This window comes from Macrobrachium rosenbergii, chromosome 59 (genome assembly GCF_040412425.1).
Source record: "Macrobrachium rosenbergii isolate ZJJX-2024 chromosome 59, ASM4041242v1, whole genome shotgun sequence".
Lineage (NCBI taxonomy): Eukaryota > Metazoa > Arthropoda > Malacostraca > Decapoda > Palaemonidae > Macrobrachium > Macrobrachium rosenbergii.
In genome coordinates this window covers 10,392,077-10,411,724 of record NC_089799.1, presented here as the reverse complement: position 1 = coordinate 10,411,724, position 19,648 = coordinate 10,392,077, and the positions used below count along the sequence as shown (strand labels likewise).

General features: G+C 33.7%; 1 protein-coding gene across 6 annotated transcripts in view; it reads left to right on the top strand.

The window, feature by feature from the left end:
• Positions 1 to 18,825, top strand: part of DNAlig3 (DNA ligase 3) — a 47,585-nt gene extending 28,760 nt beyond the window's left edge. For all 6 annotated transcript variants that reach the window (XM_067102129.1, XM_067102133.1, XM_067102130.1 and 3 more), the window contains 13 exons: positions 1,460 to 1,591; positions 1,746 to 1,825; positions 3,137 to 3,302; positions 3,950 to 4,073; positions 4,213 to 4,283; positions 5,793 to 5,939; positions 7,438 to 7,584; positions 10,516 to 10,722; positions 11,014 to 11,163; positions 15,466 to 15,564; positions 16,021 to 16,106; positions 16,868 to 16,934; positions 17,184 to 18,825. In XM_067102129.1, the coding sequence (XP_066958230.1) occupies positions 1,460 to 1,591; positions 1,746 to 1,825; positions 3,137 to 3,302; positions 3,950 to 4,073; positions 4,213 to 4,283; positions 5,793 to 5,939; positions 7,438 to 7,584; positions 10,516 to 10,722; positions 11,014 to 11,163; positions 15,466 to 15,564; positions 16,021 to 16,106; positions 16,868 to 16,934; positions 17,184 to 17,294 (1,587 nt within the window). In that variant the 3' untranslated portion in view covers positions 17,295 to 18,825. The remainder of the gene's footprint in view (positions 1 to 1,459; positions 1,592 to 1,745; positions 1,826 to 3,136; positions 3,303 to 3,949; positions 4,074 to 4,212; positions 4,284 to 5,792; positions 5,940 to 7,437; positions 7,585 to 10,515; positions 10,723 to 11,013; positions 11,164 to 15,465; positions 15,565 to 16,020; positions 16,107 to 16,867; positions 16,935 to 17,183) is intronic.
• Positions 18,826 to 19,648: the final 823 nt, after the last annotated feature.

Sequence of the window (19,648 nt, the reverse complement as noted above, 5' to 3'; positions counted from 1 at the left end):
ATGCACCTTGTGAGCTGGTCATTGATGACATTTTGAGAACCTGATAAGGGGAGGAATAGAACCAAAGGCATGGTAAAAATAAAAGGGAATGGATTACCAATCGGGAATTGTAGAGAAATGAGACTGATTGAACATGCCATGAAAATATTAGAGAATACACTGGAGGGAAGGGTGAGTAAAATTTTTATCAAGTCCATGATTGTTGGTCTGGCTTCATGCTCGAGAGGTGAAACAACAGTGGTAGTCTTTGTATTTAGGCACCTATAGGAAAAGTGCCTTATAAAAAGGAAGAGATAATATGACAGTTTTTAGATCTTGACAAAGCAGTTGACAGAGTACAAAGTGAAGCAGCTAGATGAAAATTATGAAAATAGGAAGGAGGGTACTGAAATGGCTCAGTGATATAGTGATGTTACCATACCATAGCACATGTAGTGATGATGGTAGCTGGTGCAACAAAAATATATCAGTGTAATATCTTTTATGAATAGCTTTGTTTCTCTGTAGCAAATGAAATCGTAGTTGAATATACCAGGAAGAAAGGCTTTTCGTTTGTATTCGAAGTCAGAATCATTCTTTAAAAAATAAATCTGTGTTCAAGTATACAGAACAAAATAGTAAATAAATAACTAAGCATGATAAAGAGCTCTTTTGAAGTAATTTTAATATTCATAATTAGAATAAATTTTTTCGTGAACCAATAATATTTGTTAAGATTTTTGCCAGCTCAAAGGTTATTGGTAGGACTTTGTACCATGCTGTTGCATTTATAAACTGTAGAGCAATTATTTTATTAGATTAAGCATTCAGAAATTTTTTTGTTTAACTGAAAGGCCAAAAAAAACAAGGGTCTCAGAATGAATTTATTGGGCTAGAATTGATGCATGTAGTGTCCTTTATTCTTGATGCAAATACTACAGCCATATCCCAATAAATGAAAATGTTCACCCTTAAATTAGCTGGGGCCCTCAAATTGATTAGCTATTGGTCTTGTACTTGTAGACATGTTGAACAGTTTTTCCCAACTTTTCATGGCCTCATGCACCAACTATTGGCATTTTGATATATAGCTTAAAGTATTTGTTGCTTGGTCAGAGACTTTGCCAAAAAAGTTACTACTGTATAGTGAAACAGTGGTTTGTAACAATAAAATTTTAACATATTTATGGTATTTTAATTTTATATGCTTTACTTGCTTTGATTGTCTGCTTAATCACCTGAATCTTATTTAGCTCTTCATCATGTCAGTTTAGACACCAGTCGTTATGCGTTAGCAATTGTATTGATATTTCAGTGTGTCCACTCTTAAATGACTTTTTTATTTGGTATGTGGGAATAGAAATGTTAAGGGCATTGAAGATATTGGGAATAAAAATCAGTAATTGTTTTAATTTTATTGTACAAAAACCAAAGCAGATTTTTATTAGTCCATCAACCCTTGAATTTTTTATATTTTCAGGTTTCCCATTTTAAAAACTACATTCCACAAGCTTTTCCACACGGTGAAGACCTTATTCTTGATGCAGAGGTGTTGATGATAGATAATAAGACTGGAACACCATTACCATTTGGAACACTGGGTGTTCATAAGGTATGATTTCTATGGTATATTATGGCCAGATATTTTAAAAGGAATTCCAGTAGATGAAGATACAGCTTGAGATAATTTCTTTTCATATTCTTGTTTTACCATAATTTTTTTTAGTGTTAGCTACTCATGAGTTGTCTGTTTTTCTTCATTACAGAAAGCAGAGTTTCAAGATGCTAATGTATGCCTTTTTGTATTTGACTGTATTCATTACAATGGACAAGATTTGATGGATAAGTAAGTAAAAGTACTTGTAGGATAAAAGAAAGTACATGTACATGTATTGTGTTTTTATTATTTTAAGTAATCTCTGTAAGTTCTCCTTGTGACTGTATTTTACTGTTTGTGTAAATGACCGCACCGTTTCTCTGTGAAATTTGAGGACCTTCTGAGAAGGGTTAAAAATGGAAAATACAGTTAGCCATCCTTTTCTGTATCTTTTTAGCATGAGAATCTGTAAATTCACAGAATTTTTACAAAAAACTATAAAAGTATGAGGTACTCATGAAATACCAAACAATTTTGCATTTTCTTCAACTGAAAGTCTTGCAGTTGGTTATTTTCTTGAGAGTAATAAATTTTTATCGATACACAGAAAAAACCTGGGGTCATAACACTATCCATGCTGCACCTGAGTTTACAGGCCTCAGTGGTTGGGAAGATTTGGGATTCGGGGAATAGAAGAGATTTCATGATGTGTATGTATGGAAGCTTTTAATACTACCAGCAATGATAGGACATCCAACTTACATTTTGCTTCTATGATAAATTGATTCATGAAGGAAATTTGAGCAAACTGAACTCTAACTCTCATGGAAGGGGTTGGCAGACCATGTGTGTATTTAGCAATGAGCATCTGTCATCTGACTGGGAAAGGGTGGGGAATACATGTTGTGTAATTTTCACCCCTTAACCCTCCTTCACTTAACGTGCTGCTGACTGGAATGCACCATTAATGGCTGAGAAACCTTTGTTTATGAAGGAGGAGCAGAGAGGTCATAGGAGAGGTCATGTAAGACAACTAGAGGAAACCAAGGTTGTCAAATTGGGAATTATGTACATCAGTGACAGTTGTAACATAGTGAATAAGGATGTTCCCTCTAGTGTGGAATGCACTGTTGCAAGGCATATATGAACCTTCTTTTGTCTAATGATGAAAGACGCTTTTATTTATGAACATGAACTTCATGAATTCCTTTAAATTTTCATTTTCATGTATTGTATATTGTTGGATTATGACTTCTTCTTAGTTATATTAGGATTTAATGTTGATATGTCTCCTGTAGTGCAATGTCATTTAATGATCCTCATCATTTGCCTCTTTATATTGAAGTATAGAGGAACTGTGGTGGAAAAAGTATGATTTGAAGCATGTCTGATTGTAGACTAATCGTACTGAATAAATTCATTAATCTGCAAAGTTAATATCAGTATTGCTTTTAATTTGTAATGTGATTTAAATTTCATGGTCAGTTTAAAAGCTTTTGTGGTATGGTTTCTTTATATCTCTTCCAGTGACTAATTGCTACTTGCATTGACTACTTTCAGGCCAATAAAAGAACGACGAGAAATTCTGGAGGAACACATGACTGAAATAAAGAATCACATAATGTTTTCGGAAATGAAGTTAATAACAAAGAAGGAAGATCTACGTAACATGATAAATGATGTCTTAAAGCAAGGTTTGGAAGGATTAGTGCTCAAGGATATAAATGTAAGTCTTACTTATATTTGGTATTTAAATTAAGAGTACAATATTGTTTTATCATAAGATAGTTTAATCAGATCATTGATTCAAAATTCTCAGCTTTCAGTGGAAGAAGTCATGAATTATTTGTCTTATTTAGTGAAATACAGCTTCCTTGAAGTTAGCTATCAAATCTTGATGTGACATTATAACGAGGTAGTGAGTAAGAGGCAGATTCAAGGTATTCCGATTTATTGACATAAAATCTCCGACAGGTCAAGAACTCTTGTGAGCATAAAAGTAGCATTTGACATTAGGGAAAAACAGAGGGACATCTATATACAGTCAGATTTGTTTTCTCACTCCTTGAGAATGGTTAACAATTCTATATACAATTTAGGAAGAGATTTCAAATACATATGGTTGGAGAGCTTGCAATGCCTTACATGCATTGTAATTACAGTTCTAACAAGGACATAAAGTATCTTCTAAAATTGCATAAAATATTGTTTGAATCATAAGCGCTGGATCTGTGTTTCCTGCGAGTACTTGATGTGTCATGTAGATTTTGTTTTGAAGCAAGAATGCCCTGAGGGTCCCGGCAACAGATCTGGACCTTACAACATACTCATGCTGCATGTGATTATTTAACATATATTTTTATTGTATTCCAGAGTATTTATGAACCAGGAAAACGACATTGGTTAAAAGTGAAAAAAGATTACTTGAACGATGGAGCAATGGCAGATACTGCAGATCTGGTAGTTTTAGGGGCTTGGTATGGGACAGGGAAGAAAGGTAAATACTGCATTGTGTTTGAGTTTGTGATTTAATAGTGACAATAACTTCAATCTGTCATTTTGCTTAATGAGATTTCTGTTAACGTATTGTTTCTTCCTCGTGTAGTATTAACTCTAACTTAATATGGCTTTTACAGGTGGAATGATGTCAGTATTTTTGATGGGGTGTTTTGATCAAAGAATAAACAAGTGGTGTACTGTAACAAAGGTAAGTTTGATGAGTAACTGGAGGTTTTAGACCACTGCAAGTACTACAAGTTCTAGTTCATATGTAATATTTCCTATAAAAAATTGCTCTAACTATTGAAAGATGGAAATTGCTTGTTATTTTAATTTAAATGGATGGATTATCTATACCTAGTTGGATGAGAACTGAGAAGGGAGGCTGGAGGTGGGTGGAGGTAAAAGCAGAGGCAAGGCATTGGTGGCAGAATTTAGCAGAGGTATTTTGTGACCACCAGAAAGGTTAAGTGAATGCATACATATTCCTCCATTTCAAATTTCAACTGAAGAGCATGAATTCGTTATATTATTGTGTGATATAAAAACTTGATATAATGTGCAGATATTAACCCTAGTTACATGTGTGACATATTTTTATTTTTGTAATTGCATGGGTGGATACGTGATTTGATAAGAGGGATCCAAGAGTGGTTTCCTGGGTTTTGATTTATTTTTTACTATTTTTTTTAATTGCTCTTCACAGAAAAATTGGCAGCAGCCATCTGTTTGTAACTAGCAGTATTGCTATTTGTCCGCTGTTAATGGAAAGGGTGACAATGGTACAACTAAGGGTACACTTTACCCATAAGTGTTGTTCATAATTGCACAAATCAGATCAATAAAAGTTAGGACATGGCATTGTGCCAACCTATGCAACATATTGATTATCATAAGAAAATGTGAATTCCTAGTACTGTATGTGAAACATTTGTTTCTCTATATTCTCAATGTTAGGAGTATGAACTATATTACTGTATGCTATTTTATATGAGGAACTTGAACATAAACAGATTTTGAGATCCACCTAACAAGGAAACAATCCCCCACTTACATCAGAGGCTTATTGTACGTATAATTGCTTTTAGGGTATAAATTGCTCTTATGAACAATGTTTGAGTTTTTCATGATAGTTTGACAAGATTAATTTCATATAGACAGAGATAATTGGTTATGTATATTAATTTCAACCATAAACTCAGCATTTCTGTGCTCTAATATCGCAAGAACAGTTGATGTTAGTTGTTCCATAGGTGATGCTTTGTATGAAGTTCCACAAAGAGTTTGAACAAACTTTTACATCCTTAGTTGTGATTTGGTAATATGATTGACACGGAAGATATTGATTAAAGATCAACTTTATTATGATGACAAGTGAAACAAACATGCCATAATGTATACTCATGATAGGCTGCGAAGCTATTCTCTGCTATTGAGATATCCACCATTCCTTTAAGTTCCAAAGCATCTGGATAATAGTTATATTACTGTAGAAATAGTGTCATATTGTTTAGAGCGGGAAGCTGTAAATGAATTGGAGAAAAAATCAAGAAATTTTACAGTCTAAGGCTGTGCATTTTCCTAGTTTATTATCATAAGGAGAAACATATTTTAAAAGTTATTATATTTTACATGATACATTTTGTGTTTTATGTAGGTAAGCTTGTCAAGTTCAAAAAACTTCACAGGTGAAAATTGAATATGATTTTATTTTCAGGTTCACACTGGTCATGATGATGCAACTTTGGCTCGGTTGCAGGATGAGCTTGATGTGGTCAAAATTAGTCAAGATTTTGATCGTGTTCCATCATGGTTGAAATGCACTAAATCTATGGTACCTGATTTTGTTTGCGCAGATCCTAAGGTATGGAATGTTATGTGTATGGCATGAATGTTTCTGAAATTTTCATTTACTTCAAATTCAAACGTTCTAAAATGAAGTGCACTTGTATAAATGATAAATGTAAGTGTAATGAAAGCCCAAATCATTCTAAATCATTCTAAAAGTACAAAAATATTGTTATTACGAGAAGATTCTTAAGAGTCATATTACTGCACTGTACCATAATCTTACCATTTCATGTTCAAACTGCCAATAAGCACTAATATAAGGCATTTGAAAACCAGACCTTGTGTTTTATAAAGTAAGCAATATTTATATAAAAGAAGTAATATTTATCTGTTGGATATCTGGTTCTTCGAGGTTCACTGTTGGCCAACTGGATCACTTAAGTATGTGTATGTTGACCTGCCTACAACTCACAGTTTCTCCCAAACTTGTTTACTTTATTTCATTTCCTATTTTTAATATTCAATTGTACTTTGGATTTAAGCATGTTGCAACAATTTCTCAATGATTTAGAGAAAATTTATTTTTAGGTGTCTTTTGCTGAGCATAACTGCAAGTGCTAAAACTTATTCCTCTTCCACTTGTATATTATTTTTCATTGTTTTCTTCAGTTCTAGTGTCAGGTCATTGACTGCTGGTCATTACCTTGTTTTGCTTTGGTAGTCTTGATTTTTTGTTGTTCATTTGTTGGTTGCCTTAGCATATTTCAGTGTTGGTAGTTTTTGTTTGTGTATGCAAGTTAGTGTTCCTTTTCCCTTCTCTTGCTTCCAGATTTGTGAAGATTTGAGTTTGATTCAGTCTTTTTATATACCATGCTACACATGTATTTTTATTGCATTTTGTGGTATTAGTATTGTTTACCTTATGTTTTGTATTTTTTTTTATATTCTCATGTTACATAGCCATGCAACTTAAAAAATAATTTTACTAACAAGGCTCCTGTTGATTTCATGTCCCATTATTAATCCTCAGACTTACTTGAAGATGAATCATTTATTTTCCCAGAAGCTAGTTGTGGTTCCTTGTGTTCCCCCTTTTTTTTTTATCTCTAGTAGCTTAGCTCCTCCTCATGTAGGAACTTATGTAAGTGGCTACTCAGGTTGCATAAAGGTAATGAGTTTGTATGGGAAGGTATGTAATTTTTTAAATACAAAATTAAATTTGTCTGTACAAACTAATTAGTGTACACCAAAAGTCAGCCTCCCAACCCTTATGTTCTTATGTAGTTGGGTCAGACCACATAATGAGTGATCCAGGTAGCTACTAGGTAACTTGTTGGAATCAGATACACTGGCACATTCTACTAAGGGGGGAGTGATACTGCTTTTGTTATAGAGGCCAGGTATCTGGGATTCACAGATACATGAATAGCTCTCTCTGTAAATGTGATGGGTGTGTATAGAGATACTAGTTTTGTATTTAAGAATTTGTTTTTAGTGCAAGGACATAAGAGTCATTGCTGTATGAATTAAGGAGTCATTGCTGTATGAATTATGGTAAAGAAACTTTACAGAAAGCTCCAGTTTGGGAAATCACTGGCGCAGAATTTACAAGGCATCAGATTCATACAGCTGATGGAATTTCTATAAGGTTCCCACGGGTTACAAAAATTCGAAATGACAAATCTTGGCAAGAAGCTACTACGTTATCATATCTCCAGGTATGTTTGTTATTTATAAATATATATTTTGCATGATTTAGGGATGGTTTTATTATTTCACTTTTACATTCATTGAAATAAACATGAATAACTTTGAAAAATTTCAGTACACAGTTTTTTTGTACATGTACAAGCACATGTTTTATGGAAGTCTGGTTAAGTTTTAGTTCTTCGTTGGACGAGTGGGTTCTGTTCTCAGCTACCACTCTGTTGGCCGCGAGTTCGAATCTCCGACCGGCCAATGAAAAATAAGAGGAATTTATTTCTGGTGATAGAAATTCATTTCTCGCTATAATAATAATTCGGATTCCACAATAAGCTGTAGATCCCATTGCTAGGTAACCAGTTGGTTCTTAGCCACGTAAATAAGTCTAATCCTTCAGACCCCAGCCCTAGAGAGCTGTTAATCAGCTCAGTGGTCTGGTTAAACTAAGATATACTTAACTAATTTCAGTTTTTTTGTACATGTACAAGCACATGTTTTATGGAAGCCTGGTAACACAGTAGAATGAGCAGGGGGAGGGAAATGAAATAGGGGGAAAGGAAGGAGGTGGAAGGAGAAAGGAAAGTTGCATGTGTGAGTGAGAGAGAAAGGGAAGGGAATAAGGTTAGGTATGGGATGGGTGTTTCCAAAATGGAAATTATTTTTAAAATCAGTTTTTGAATTTCGAGAATTTTGCTAGAAAATGGTATTGTGAAGCAAACACAGAATTGTTTATATTGATGTTTTTGATATTTTAATATTGCACCTCATTCAAAAACGTTAAATTTAATTTTTTTTGCACCTAACACTGTGGAGATTAGAAAAAAAGTGAAAATGACAGGGCAATAAAACTGTATTTGGCTGTGTCAGAACTATGCTCAAAATGTTGGTACCATTGGTCATTTAAACAACAAGCTGCAGTTAATGCATTTTGGCTTAGACTTTAATTATTAATCAGATCCTTTTAACTCTGTGGTAGATGGTAGTTAAATCAAGCAACTTTCAATATGTTTTCACGGGGATGATTATTACTTAATTATGCCATCGCTGCTTTCCTACTGGAGGAGGTAGTGGAAGTTGAAGTAACTGCACTTTTTGCTATATAGAGAATGGGAAGCTGGAAGCATTCATGCACCTGGGATAGTTGGGAGTTTTACTTTTTTTTTTTTTTCAATATGCAATAATTATGAAAGTCCTGGACCAAATCATTACATGTAGGAATCTCTTAGTGACACTGACAAGTCTGCTGCGGATGAATCAGATGTGGTATGCCGATCTGCTATTGCTACTAATTGACTTGTCCAGGAGATTCCCCAGCTGGAAGGAACTTATGCACCAACTACACATTCATAGTTTAACTTCAGATCTAAAGTTCATTGGTCATTTTGCAATATCTAAGCCATGCAGGGATTGTACACTCCTTCTCTACAAGGTAGAAGCCTTTTCGTTGTTGTCCCAGCCAGTACTACTATTCCCCAAATACCTTCAGGGGCAGAAGGGTTTGTCAGTCTTGCAGTAAAGTAGCAGAGACCCACGATGTCATAGACTTGAAGTTCAGAGGATAGACTTTTCTCTCCTGACAGAGTTGAGACAGTTATGGCATCATTTTGAGAATAAAATTCCTTGATGGTATCTTTCATTGGTATTAATTAAGCAGCTTCACTCAAAGCTACATGAAAACCACTGCAACAAGTTTCCCTTCCTGTTCCCACAGTAAAGACAGCTTTACTCCTGGGAAATTTATCTTCATGGGAAGTCAGTGAACTGCCCACTGTGTAAGGCAAAGTTACTCCTGCTGAATGCAAGTGTTCCCCATGTAATGAAACATGGTCTGCTGCATGTTTCACCGTACTTGCTTAGAATGAGGACCTCATTGTTTCCGGGTCAGGGCATTGTACCTATTCATTCACAGAGCCAGATATTAGAGAAGGTATTTCAAAGGAACGAGTGACAAGGATATGATATGTATTAGCTCAGATAAGCTATCTTGTAGGAGTATGATGGTGTGATGGATGGAAAAGCTGCGTAGGTTAAAGTTAGTGTTGTTATGGTTGTAACTTAATAAGGATGTGGATGTGGCTGTCATGGCAGTTTCATTTAGATACCAGACAAGCTTGGTGAATTTTTGTCTCTGGAAGATAACTCACAGGTAGTTTGATGAGAGAGCTCTATAAGCAGTTAGCCCTGCCATTTCAGTTCCTCATTCTCCCATTATTACATCTGAAATTATGTAAATTTCTGGGGATATTTACTTCTACATCACACATACATGGAGAATCATTATCTACTAAATGATACTATTTACTTCGACATCACACATACATGGAGAATCATTATCTACTAAATGATACCTCATGGGAGTGTGTGTGGCCCACTCGTTACAACCCATGATTGGACTCAAGTGAAAAATACACACTTTACTCAAAAATGTATAAGTAGCAAACCTTTGACATTACTGTGCTATTTACACAGAGGGCTTTGTCACATAAACACATTCCCTTGTTTTTTGAATAATGAGATTTGATGCTTATGCCAACTTAAACTCTAATTAGATCTTACAGCTCCCAGTTAACAGTCTGAGACGTGACAACTCTGTTCCTCCCCTTAAATTGCAATTCTTGGAAAATAAATAATTGGTTTGCTGTGAAACAAAATAAAAAAATCTTTTCATGCAAGCTCATTACTTGTATACAATTTGAGTTGGTTTGGCACCTGAGAACCTTCAGTTCTGGAGACACAGCTGTAGGAGGAACATTTTTCTATGCCATCTTGTGGAAAAGGAAGTGGATTGTATAAGTAATGATTTTGTATGAAAAATTAATTAAAAAAACTACAATTTTCACCAGACATAAATATTTTCAGTCAGTGTACAGTACATCATTTCTCAATGAGCGGGTAAACAAATTTGATAATTTAGTCATAGAATTGAGAAAAGGTTTTCCCCTCAGGAACTTTATAAGAAATCCCGTGAATATGGAGACCTGGAAGTTTTGGGATCTGATGATACTGACAGAATTGATGACGATGGTGATGGTGATGATGATGGAGATGGAAATGACAGTAACAGCAGATGTTCTGGGGGGGACCTATCTACCTCCGTCAGGACTTCTGACAGTACTCCTTCACCCAGTAGCTCATCTAAAACCAAAGCTAAGGTATTCAGTTTTCATTTACTACATATTTAAACATTTTTTGGCAGCTGCAACATCATGTTATGGTATTTACGATCATGTTTTAAAAAATTGCTGTTGTAAAGTACATAGTATATGGTAATTTTTTCCAATTATTTTGAATAGCATTCAGTGTAATGCAGTATTTAGATTTTGCTAAGTCACCAATGTAATTTTGTTTAAAATCAAGTTAACAATTACAGTAGTGTATAATTACAGTACAGTATAAGAATACTGCATATTTTTCTATGATAACACAGCACATCTATTTTGTAGGTACAACAAACAATGAAAACATTCGTCAGAGGCAGTCCTGAGCTGAAACAAACAGTATCCAAGAATAAAAAGACTGATATCAAATCAGAACATCATTCTAGCAAAAGAAAAACAGATGATTCATATGTTCATGTTCCAGTGACCAAAAAGGTTAGTTTAGTTACTTTCAGTTTTTTTCTGCAGGTTGTAGTAATTATACACTGAAGCTTCAGATTAAAATAAGATGTTAATTCTTTATTCACTGAAATTAGGACAAATTATGATTATTATTATTACTATTATTATTATTTATTTGGGATGAATCTTACCTACTGTTAAAGATAGGTTATACTGTATCTCTGCGCCAATAGGCAAGGAGATATAAGCTATCTTGAACAGCAGGTAAGTATCTGGATAGTAAATATTATGAAAATTTATATATTATTATTATTTTAATATTATTATTAAAAAATCCTTCAAATGGTGATAAACTTGGAAAAATGATGGATATTCATCATGGATTCGTGAAAGAAGAATAGCAGTTACATGAATTTCCAGTATGGCAGCCACATTCCAAGATGTCTACCATTTGGATCTTGAAATTGAGTCATATATCTTCAGGTTTATTTGAATAGCCCAATTAACCCTCTAACGCCGAGCCTCTATTTACAAAAACGTCTCCCGTATGCCGGCGGCGTTCGAGTTAGCGCCGAAAGCGGAAAAAAGTTTTTTCAAAAATCACAGCACGCTTAGTTTTAAGATTAAGAGTTCATTTTGGCTCCTTTTTTTGTCATTGCCTGAAGTTTTAGTATGCAACCATCAGAAATGAAAAAATACCATTATCATATATAAATATTGAAATATATGACAGCGCAAAAAAATTTTCATATATAGTTTTATACAAATCGCTGTGAGCAAAATGGTTAAAAACTAGCATTATTTTATTTCTTTTTCTTTGTATTGTACACTAAATTGCAATGATTTTGGTATATAACAAATTGTAAAACAATCAAAAGCAACACAGAAAATATTATCACAAAATGATGCATGAATTCATAAGCGTGGGCGTAAAAAAATGTTTTTTCAAAAATTCACCATATATCGAAATATTGTACTAGAACTTCCCGTTTGTTGAAAAATGAAGCTAATTGATTGAATATTACAAGAATGTAAGTGTTTTAGCTTACAATTGCAGTTTTCGACCATTTCGGTTGAGTTAAAGTTGACCGAAGGTCGAATTTTCTATTTATCGTGATTTATATGAAAATATTTCAAAACTGATAAGCTACAACCATGAGTTATTTTCTGTTGTATTCTACATGAAATTGCACACATTTTCATATATAAAAGTTTATGTAACGACTAATATAAAGCGGTGCAAACATTACGACAACGTGACAAAGAATTTCTGAGATGTTAGGCGAGTTACCTCGCGGACGTAAGGAAAATGTTTTTTCAAAAATTCACCATAAATCGAAATATTGTGCTATAGACTTCCAATATATTGCAAAATGAAGGTAAATGATTGAATATTACTAGAAAGTAAGAGTTTTAGCTTACAATTGCGTTTTTCAACCACTTTGGTCGAGTTAAAGTTGACCGAAGGTTGAAATTTTGGCAGTTATCGTGATTTATGTGAAAATATATCAAAACTAATAAAGGCTACAACCATGAGTTATTTTCTGTTGTATTCTACATGAAATTGCACATTTTCATATATAAAAGTTTTATGTAACGACTAATGTAAAACGATGCAAACATTATGACAACGTGGCGAAAGAATTTCGAGATGTTCGGCGAGTTACGTGGCGCAGGCGTAAGGAAAAATTTTTTTCAGAAATTCACCATAAATCGAAATATTGTGCTAGAGACTTTCAGTTTGTTGCAAAATGAAGGTACATGATTGAATATTACCAGAATGTAAGAGTTTTAGCATATAATTGCGTTTTACCATTTCCGTCGAGTTAAAGTTGACGAAGGTTGAAATTTTGGCAGTTATCGTGATTTATATGAAAATATTTCAAAACTGATAAAGCCACAACCATGAGTTATTTCCTGTTGTATTCTACATGAAATTGCACATTTCCATATATAAAACTTTATGTAACGACTAATATAAACGGTGCAAACATTACGACAACGTGAAAAATTTCTAGCGGCGGATGTAAGGAAAAGTTTTTTCAAAAATTCACCATAAATCGAAATATTGTGCTAGAGACTTCCAATTTGTTGCAAAATGATTGAATATTACTAGAATGTAAGAGTTTTAGCTTACAATAGCATTTTTACCATTTAAATTAGGAGTCAAAAGTTGACCGAAGGTTGAAATTTCGGCAGTTATCGTGATATGAAAATATTTCCAAACTAATAAAAGCTACAACCATGGGTTGTATTTTGTTGTATTTTACATGAAATTGCACATTTTCATATATAAAACTTTATGTAACGGCTAATATAAAACAGTGCAAAAATTATGACAAAATGATGAAAGAATTTCTGAAATTTTTGGCGAGTTTACAGCGGATGTAAGGAAAAGTTTTTCAAAAATTCACCATAAATCGAAATATTGTGCTAGAGACTTCCAATTTGTTGCAAAATGAAGGTAAATGATTGAATATTACTAGAATGTAAGATTTTTAGCTTACAATTGCGTTTTCGACCATTTCGGTCGAGTCAAGTTGACCGAAGGTTGAAATTTTTTGTAGTCGACGTACGGTACATCCACTCGGCACCCAACAGATAATTTTAGTCGACGTATGATACGTCCAGTCGGCGTTTAAGGGTTAAATAAGTTTAGTGACTTTTCAAATATTTTGGATCATGCTTACATCTTCAAGATACGAGCCATAACCAGACCCCCTCTAGCCATGAAGACCAGGGCTGCTCTGATGGCAGGAGCTGTGACCAGAGGTGCTCTAGTGTTCTTAACTAGTACCACTCTAATGACCAGAGTCATTCAACCAGCCTGGCAAACAGAGCTCCTCCGGCAGTCCTGGAAGGGTTCACTAGAAAGGTACATCAGTTGAAGAATAACAAGTAATTAGACAGAGTAATAAGCCCTCAACAAGCCAGCTTCTTATGGAAAGAGTGCAGTGCTTTTCATCTCCAGAAAGTCATTTTTTCAATTCCCTTATGAGACTATAGGAAACAGACTTTTTCAGCAAAAAAAAACTCCAGATTCAATAAGTCTCAGAGTTCACATTGAGGACGGGCCAGAGACAGTGATGAGATTGCGTAAGTCCCAGTGGCAGAAATCAATAGCCTTACCAGCTGAAACACTTGCTTCTTGGCTGAACAGTGAAATTATACAACATTTAGTGTGGCCAGTATTAGATTGTTGTCTGTGACTGCTAAAGCAGTGGCCAAAAACACTTTTTTTACTAGCAAGAGTAAATAAAAAAAAGTGGAAATTCATTGCTGCAATTTTTGGATGCTAAGCAGAATCTTGGCTATCTTCAATCTAGTAAGGTAATAAAAACAAGAAAGAGGGCATCAGCAGCTGAGTACAGTAGATCCTGCAAAGGCAGAAGATTCACTCCTATTCATTAACAATCCCTTTGACATTGTCACTGCCATTGACCTTGCTTCTGGTGAGGTTCTTTGCTCTGTATTATGGCATTCTCAGTGACATAGACTGTGGATTTTTTGTCTCTGCATCACATTTAATGGGTTAAGTGGTACTACATAGTCAGTCACTCCTATTAATATGTTATGGCAGTATGGGCCTTCCACCCATGGGATTCCATGGTGTGACGCAGAAAGAGGACATAGTTACTTTTGAGTGTACAAAACACAAACCTTTTCAAGTTACTTGTGTCTTATAAACACAACTTCTTTCATGGCTTTGAGAGAGATTCTAATGCTCCAGATCAGCCTTGAACAGCTGTTGTGCAGATTCTGCAGATCTCAGTTGGCCAATTATGGGGTTTTCTGCACCTTAATGCCTTCTGCCTAATTTGAGATTCAGGTTTTTGATTAAACAAATATAATTTTTTGAGAACAAAGTTAGTTCTTTCAATACAAACCCATCTTAATACTTAAAATGCAAGTTCCAACCTTGCAGCCCTGCTAATTTCTCATACCACATGGATATGAATACTGAGGCTTACTACTGCCCGAGTATGTAGGTTCCCTGGCACACTATCTGTAATATTGGCTGACTGCTACATATTTTCTTCTTTCTTTCCTTTGAAGAGAGCTGAAACAGTGGCATTGTAGTTAAAAATTTATTTTTTCAACAAATATTTCTGTGTGACACAGAGAATCATTCTCGTGATGTTTTCACTGAAATTTTTACTGTTTAAGGCTACTTGTGATTTTTCTGTAAGAAAGTAAGAAACTAAACTTAATGTAAAAATCCTATATCATATGCAGTTTTTTAAACAAAACACTGTTATATTGTATCATCTTTTATCTCAGTGAATTATCCACCTTCAGTCAAGGGTCGGGAAATAAAGTAAATTATGTTTACAGCTTTGTAAGTATGGCTCAGCATGTTACAACGACAACTCTGCACATCTTATGATGTATGGCCATCCAGAGACTCCTCGTACAAAGATACCAACTGTTAATGTAAGAAGACCTTTTGCCTCTTTATTTCTGAATATATAAATCCTTTTAAATTTTATTATTTAAACTATGGATTCACAAATTTTAGGTCAGAATGTATGATACTGCTTTCAAACACTAGTTCAGTTTGTGTTACTTGGACTTTCTTCCATGCTAATTTGAAATTATTGAGGTAATAACATGTTTTGCTCCTACTAGGTTCATATTTTGGTTGTTTTTGCTATACATGTATTAGGTCTTTTGTTCCAGAAGTGTTCACTCCATAATTCTGGAAAACACTTGAATTTCAAAACCAGTTCTACAAAAGCTTTAAGCTTAAGTTTGATTTCCAGTAATTCTAACATTTTTTCCTGTACTAAAATTTGATCTCAAGTGTTAAATGATGAAGACTTTTTCATTAGCCCTGTAGTTGTCAAAGTATGATTCCACTAAAATAAAGCATGCTTATTTCTTGTGCAGCCACTGCCAGATTTTTTAACAGGAGTCATGGTCAGCATACCCAGTCCTCTAGAGAAACGCAACTTACTACAAAGATATGTTGTAGCGTATCCTTTTATAAACCATGGCAACAGTAGATATGGGTACATTCTTTATCTTTATTTATATTGTTGCTGAAAGGTAAGGCCCTGTAATTAAGATTTTTTCTCCTAATTCTGTAGGGTAAAATTTTGTAGTTACCTTTTAGTGTATAGTTTTACTGGGAATGGAGAATGTTGTAGGGTAAAGGACTGAGCACTCTGTCTTCCATATTGTTGGTGAGTATGTGAACTTGCATCCTTTGTTATCACTACATTTCCTGTGCTACTCTTAGTATTTTTGTGTTTTGATTTAACCAGATTAAATATAGTGTGCATACTGATCAGTATTTTATAATGTGGCTCTAGAGCTTAGTTAGTGTATTATGCATTTATTAGTGGGGTCCAGTTCTAGCAAAGGTCTACTAATGGACATTAATAAAACAGCCTACCCTAATACCCAAAGATTCAGGTTTAATTTTATACTATTCATGATTGCTGGATAAGAGATAGTACACTGTATTATGAAAATAAATTTTAAAAGTATAATATATGGTAATTAAAATGTCAACTTTTATCAGATATTTGAGTGCCCTTTACTTCAGTCTTTGTTAATAATAGAGAGCATATTTTAATACTGTATACTATGTAACTGTACCTACATCCCAAAGAAATATTTTGGAAGGACCACTATTCTAATCTCAAGAAGAAAAACTATGTAATCATGTATTTTGTTTGCATTGATGTAAATTTAAGTTATCTATTTTTTATATCCTTAACTTGTGACACAGATATGGAGGAGAAGTATTGCCTGAATTCCGTTCCAGTGAAGCAACTCATATCATAATAAATGAAAAGGTATTTCTCTGTGTTTTTAATGTTAAAGTCAAATGATTAAGATGAAAATATATTCTAAACAGTAGTTCAGTATTGGAAGCAGAAAATATATTCTATACAGTAGTTCCGTATTGGAAGCAGGTACTGTTGTAGTGTAGTTAAAGGAAAGTAGATTGTTGGTAACTTGAACTTCTTATAATTTTTGTTAGAAGCTGATTTTACTGTATTATAATTAACCCTATCTTTATTGCAAATTTTATTGCTATTCAGGATTCATCTGCAAAGGCATCATCATCTGAAGGGTTATTGGTATCACCTGACTGGCTTTGGGACAGCATTAAGCTTCAGAAGCTTCTCCCAACTAGACCTTACAATGCTTAGTTTTCTTATTTCCAAGTTTAAGAAGTACAGTCTTGTGAAGTTTGATAGTGGTACAGTTATTTTTATACCATTGTACTGCAAGTTGTGTGTTTGTAATGTTAATTTGTTATGATCTGTCATTTTTTTGGATGTCAGACTTGCATGCTAGTTATACATTTTATGCTTTTGTACTTAAAACAAAAAAATAAACAAATCCAGAACTAAGAGACATAGAAAATGTATGTGTTATGCACTATAATTGACAGTGAAGTACTTATTTACGAAAGAAAGAAAGACGTTTCCTTTCAAAGTAAGGTTGACCACGTGTGTGTGCATGCTTACGTTCAAAGGTTAGCACTTAAGATTTTGGGGATTCAAAACTTTTCACCTGTAAAACACACTGTTGTGGCTTACCTCTTGGATCTTACAGATCCTAATATATTTTTCTTTTGCCACTTTAAGTTTTCACATGATAGAATGCTGGTTTTGTATCATTTTGGAGCTAAATTTGTACTTTATTTTGGCACTTTTGAAATGCAGAGCAACAAAACTATATATAATCAGAATGATGCACAGAGCTTATAGGCAGAAATTTCTTCACTTTTTATAAATACTTAGAAAAATATAATGGAAATGTGGAAAAGTCATATACACATAAAAGTACAATAAATCTGCTATTTAAAGAGATGTATATGTTTGCTATTTATATCAGATTTGTATATAAAGTATTAAAGAAAAACAGAGACATTTTTATGGTTTCCTGTTTTGGACTGGTTTAAGGAAAATTCTCTTTGAACAGTCCTTGCTTGTGTGGTAGATAAGAGTTTATTATTTTCCAATACAGAACTCTCCAGATGTTAACCCAGTGCCATGTAATGTCTATTTATTTATTTATTGTTAGTTGTTAAATTTTTCACAGATGATGTCATCAGGCATTGGAATCTCAGGAAATAAAATTTGAGTAAAAAAGCCACAATAATGTAACTGATAGACTGTATTTTTCCTAGATACAAAAAAAATTACAAAAAAGGATCGTGGAAAAATACAGTCTATCAGTTACATTTAACTGTGGCTTTTTTACTCATTTTCGATCACAATATGGTGATGCACCACAGATAGTAAAATTTGTATCTTGTCCTTTGATGTCATCAAAATCTTGATGGATTAAGATTCCATATTAGTAACTTTTTTGTTATTAAACAACCTAATTTGAGCTGACGTTCCTATTTTTTTTTATAGTAAATTACATTTTTGTTTCCAGACTATTTTATGGAATCACAACTGCTCTCCAGTAATAGGTTATTTCAGTTCTACATTGTTACTTTATTAGCTAATTATCTGAGATTCAGTGGATGTTGTGCATAAAAAATATATGATTTTCTTTTCTGCATTTACTTTATCCAGTTGTACATTTGTTAATTTAGTGTATCTATTTTATAAGAAACTGGATAGCTGTGCCTTGCACTCTAGGATATATGTTTTTATCACATGTAATTATACGAATGCTATTCGTTTGTCATGAAAATGTTTCCAGATAAATGAAATACAGATAGTAAGCATTTCATAATCCCTTTTTTATACTTTGAGTTTTTAAAAGTGCTTAAATATTTTGAAGGATATTTTACACTAGATAACAAAAAAGGGCCATATATTATGACATCCTTGAGTTACTTGAGATACTTTTAATTGATGGTGTGTGGTGTTTATGAGACTTAGAAATATTGTGTAATTTTTGTATTCTCTGTGAATGTTGTTAATTCTAACATCCTTATTTTACATTTATATACTAAGTCGTAAGCTAAGGCAGTTACAGAATATTTAAAAGATTTTTACTTAGAAACTAATCCACTCTGTATTTGGAAATTTAGCAGTTTCGGTCTGTAATCTAGGAAACTCTTATCTTGTGAGATCAACTGCATGTACTCATAATAAGCAGCCTTTTTTTTTTTTTTTTTAAATCTGGTTGGTCTGTTGATTACTGGTGCATGGACACGACTCATTGTTGTTAACAACAAGTATGGAAACACTGCCAGCTGTAGTGCGTATTTCCAAATAGATGTACTTTAACATTTTAAGAAATTGCATGTAACTGTAACTCTGTTATACTGGAAAAGAACACAGGTTACTTAATCACAGACAACACTATCAAAATGTGGAGGGTCGTGGTCTACAGGTTTCTTAATGGGAACTAAATATCTTTGAGGTTTATCAGTTCAGAAATGCCTGCCAGAGAAGCCAACAAATCATTGCCTCAACCAAAACAGTGATTCAGGCTTGTGTGTGTAATGGGGTTGTGAATGAAATTTTTGTCTTGAAATAGTTTGTCATACAAATCATTAATCATAAAATGACTGCTTTCCTCCCAGCCCTCAAAT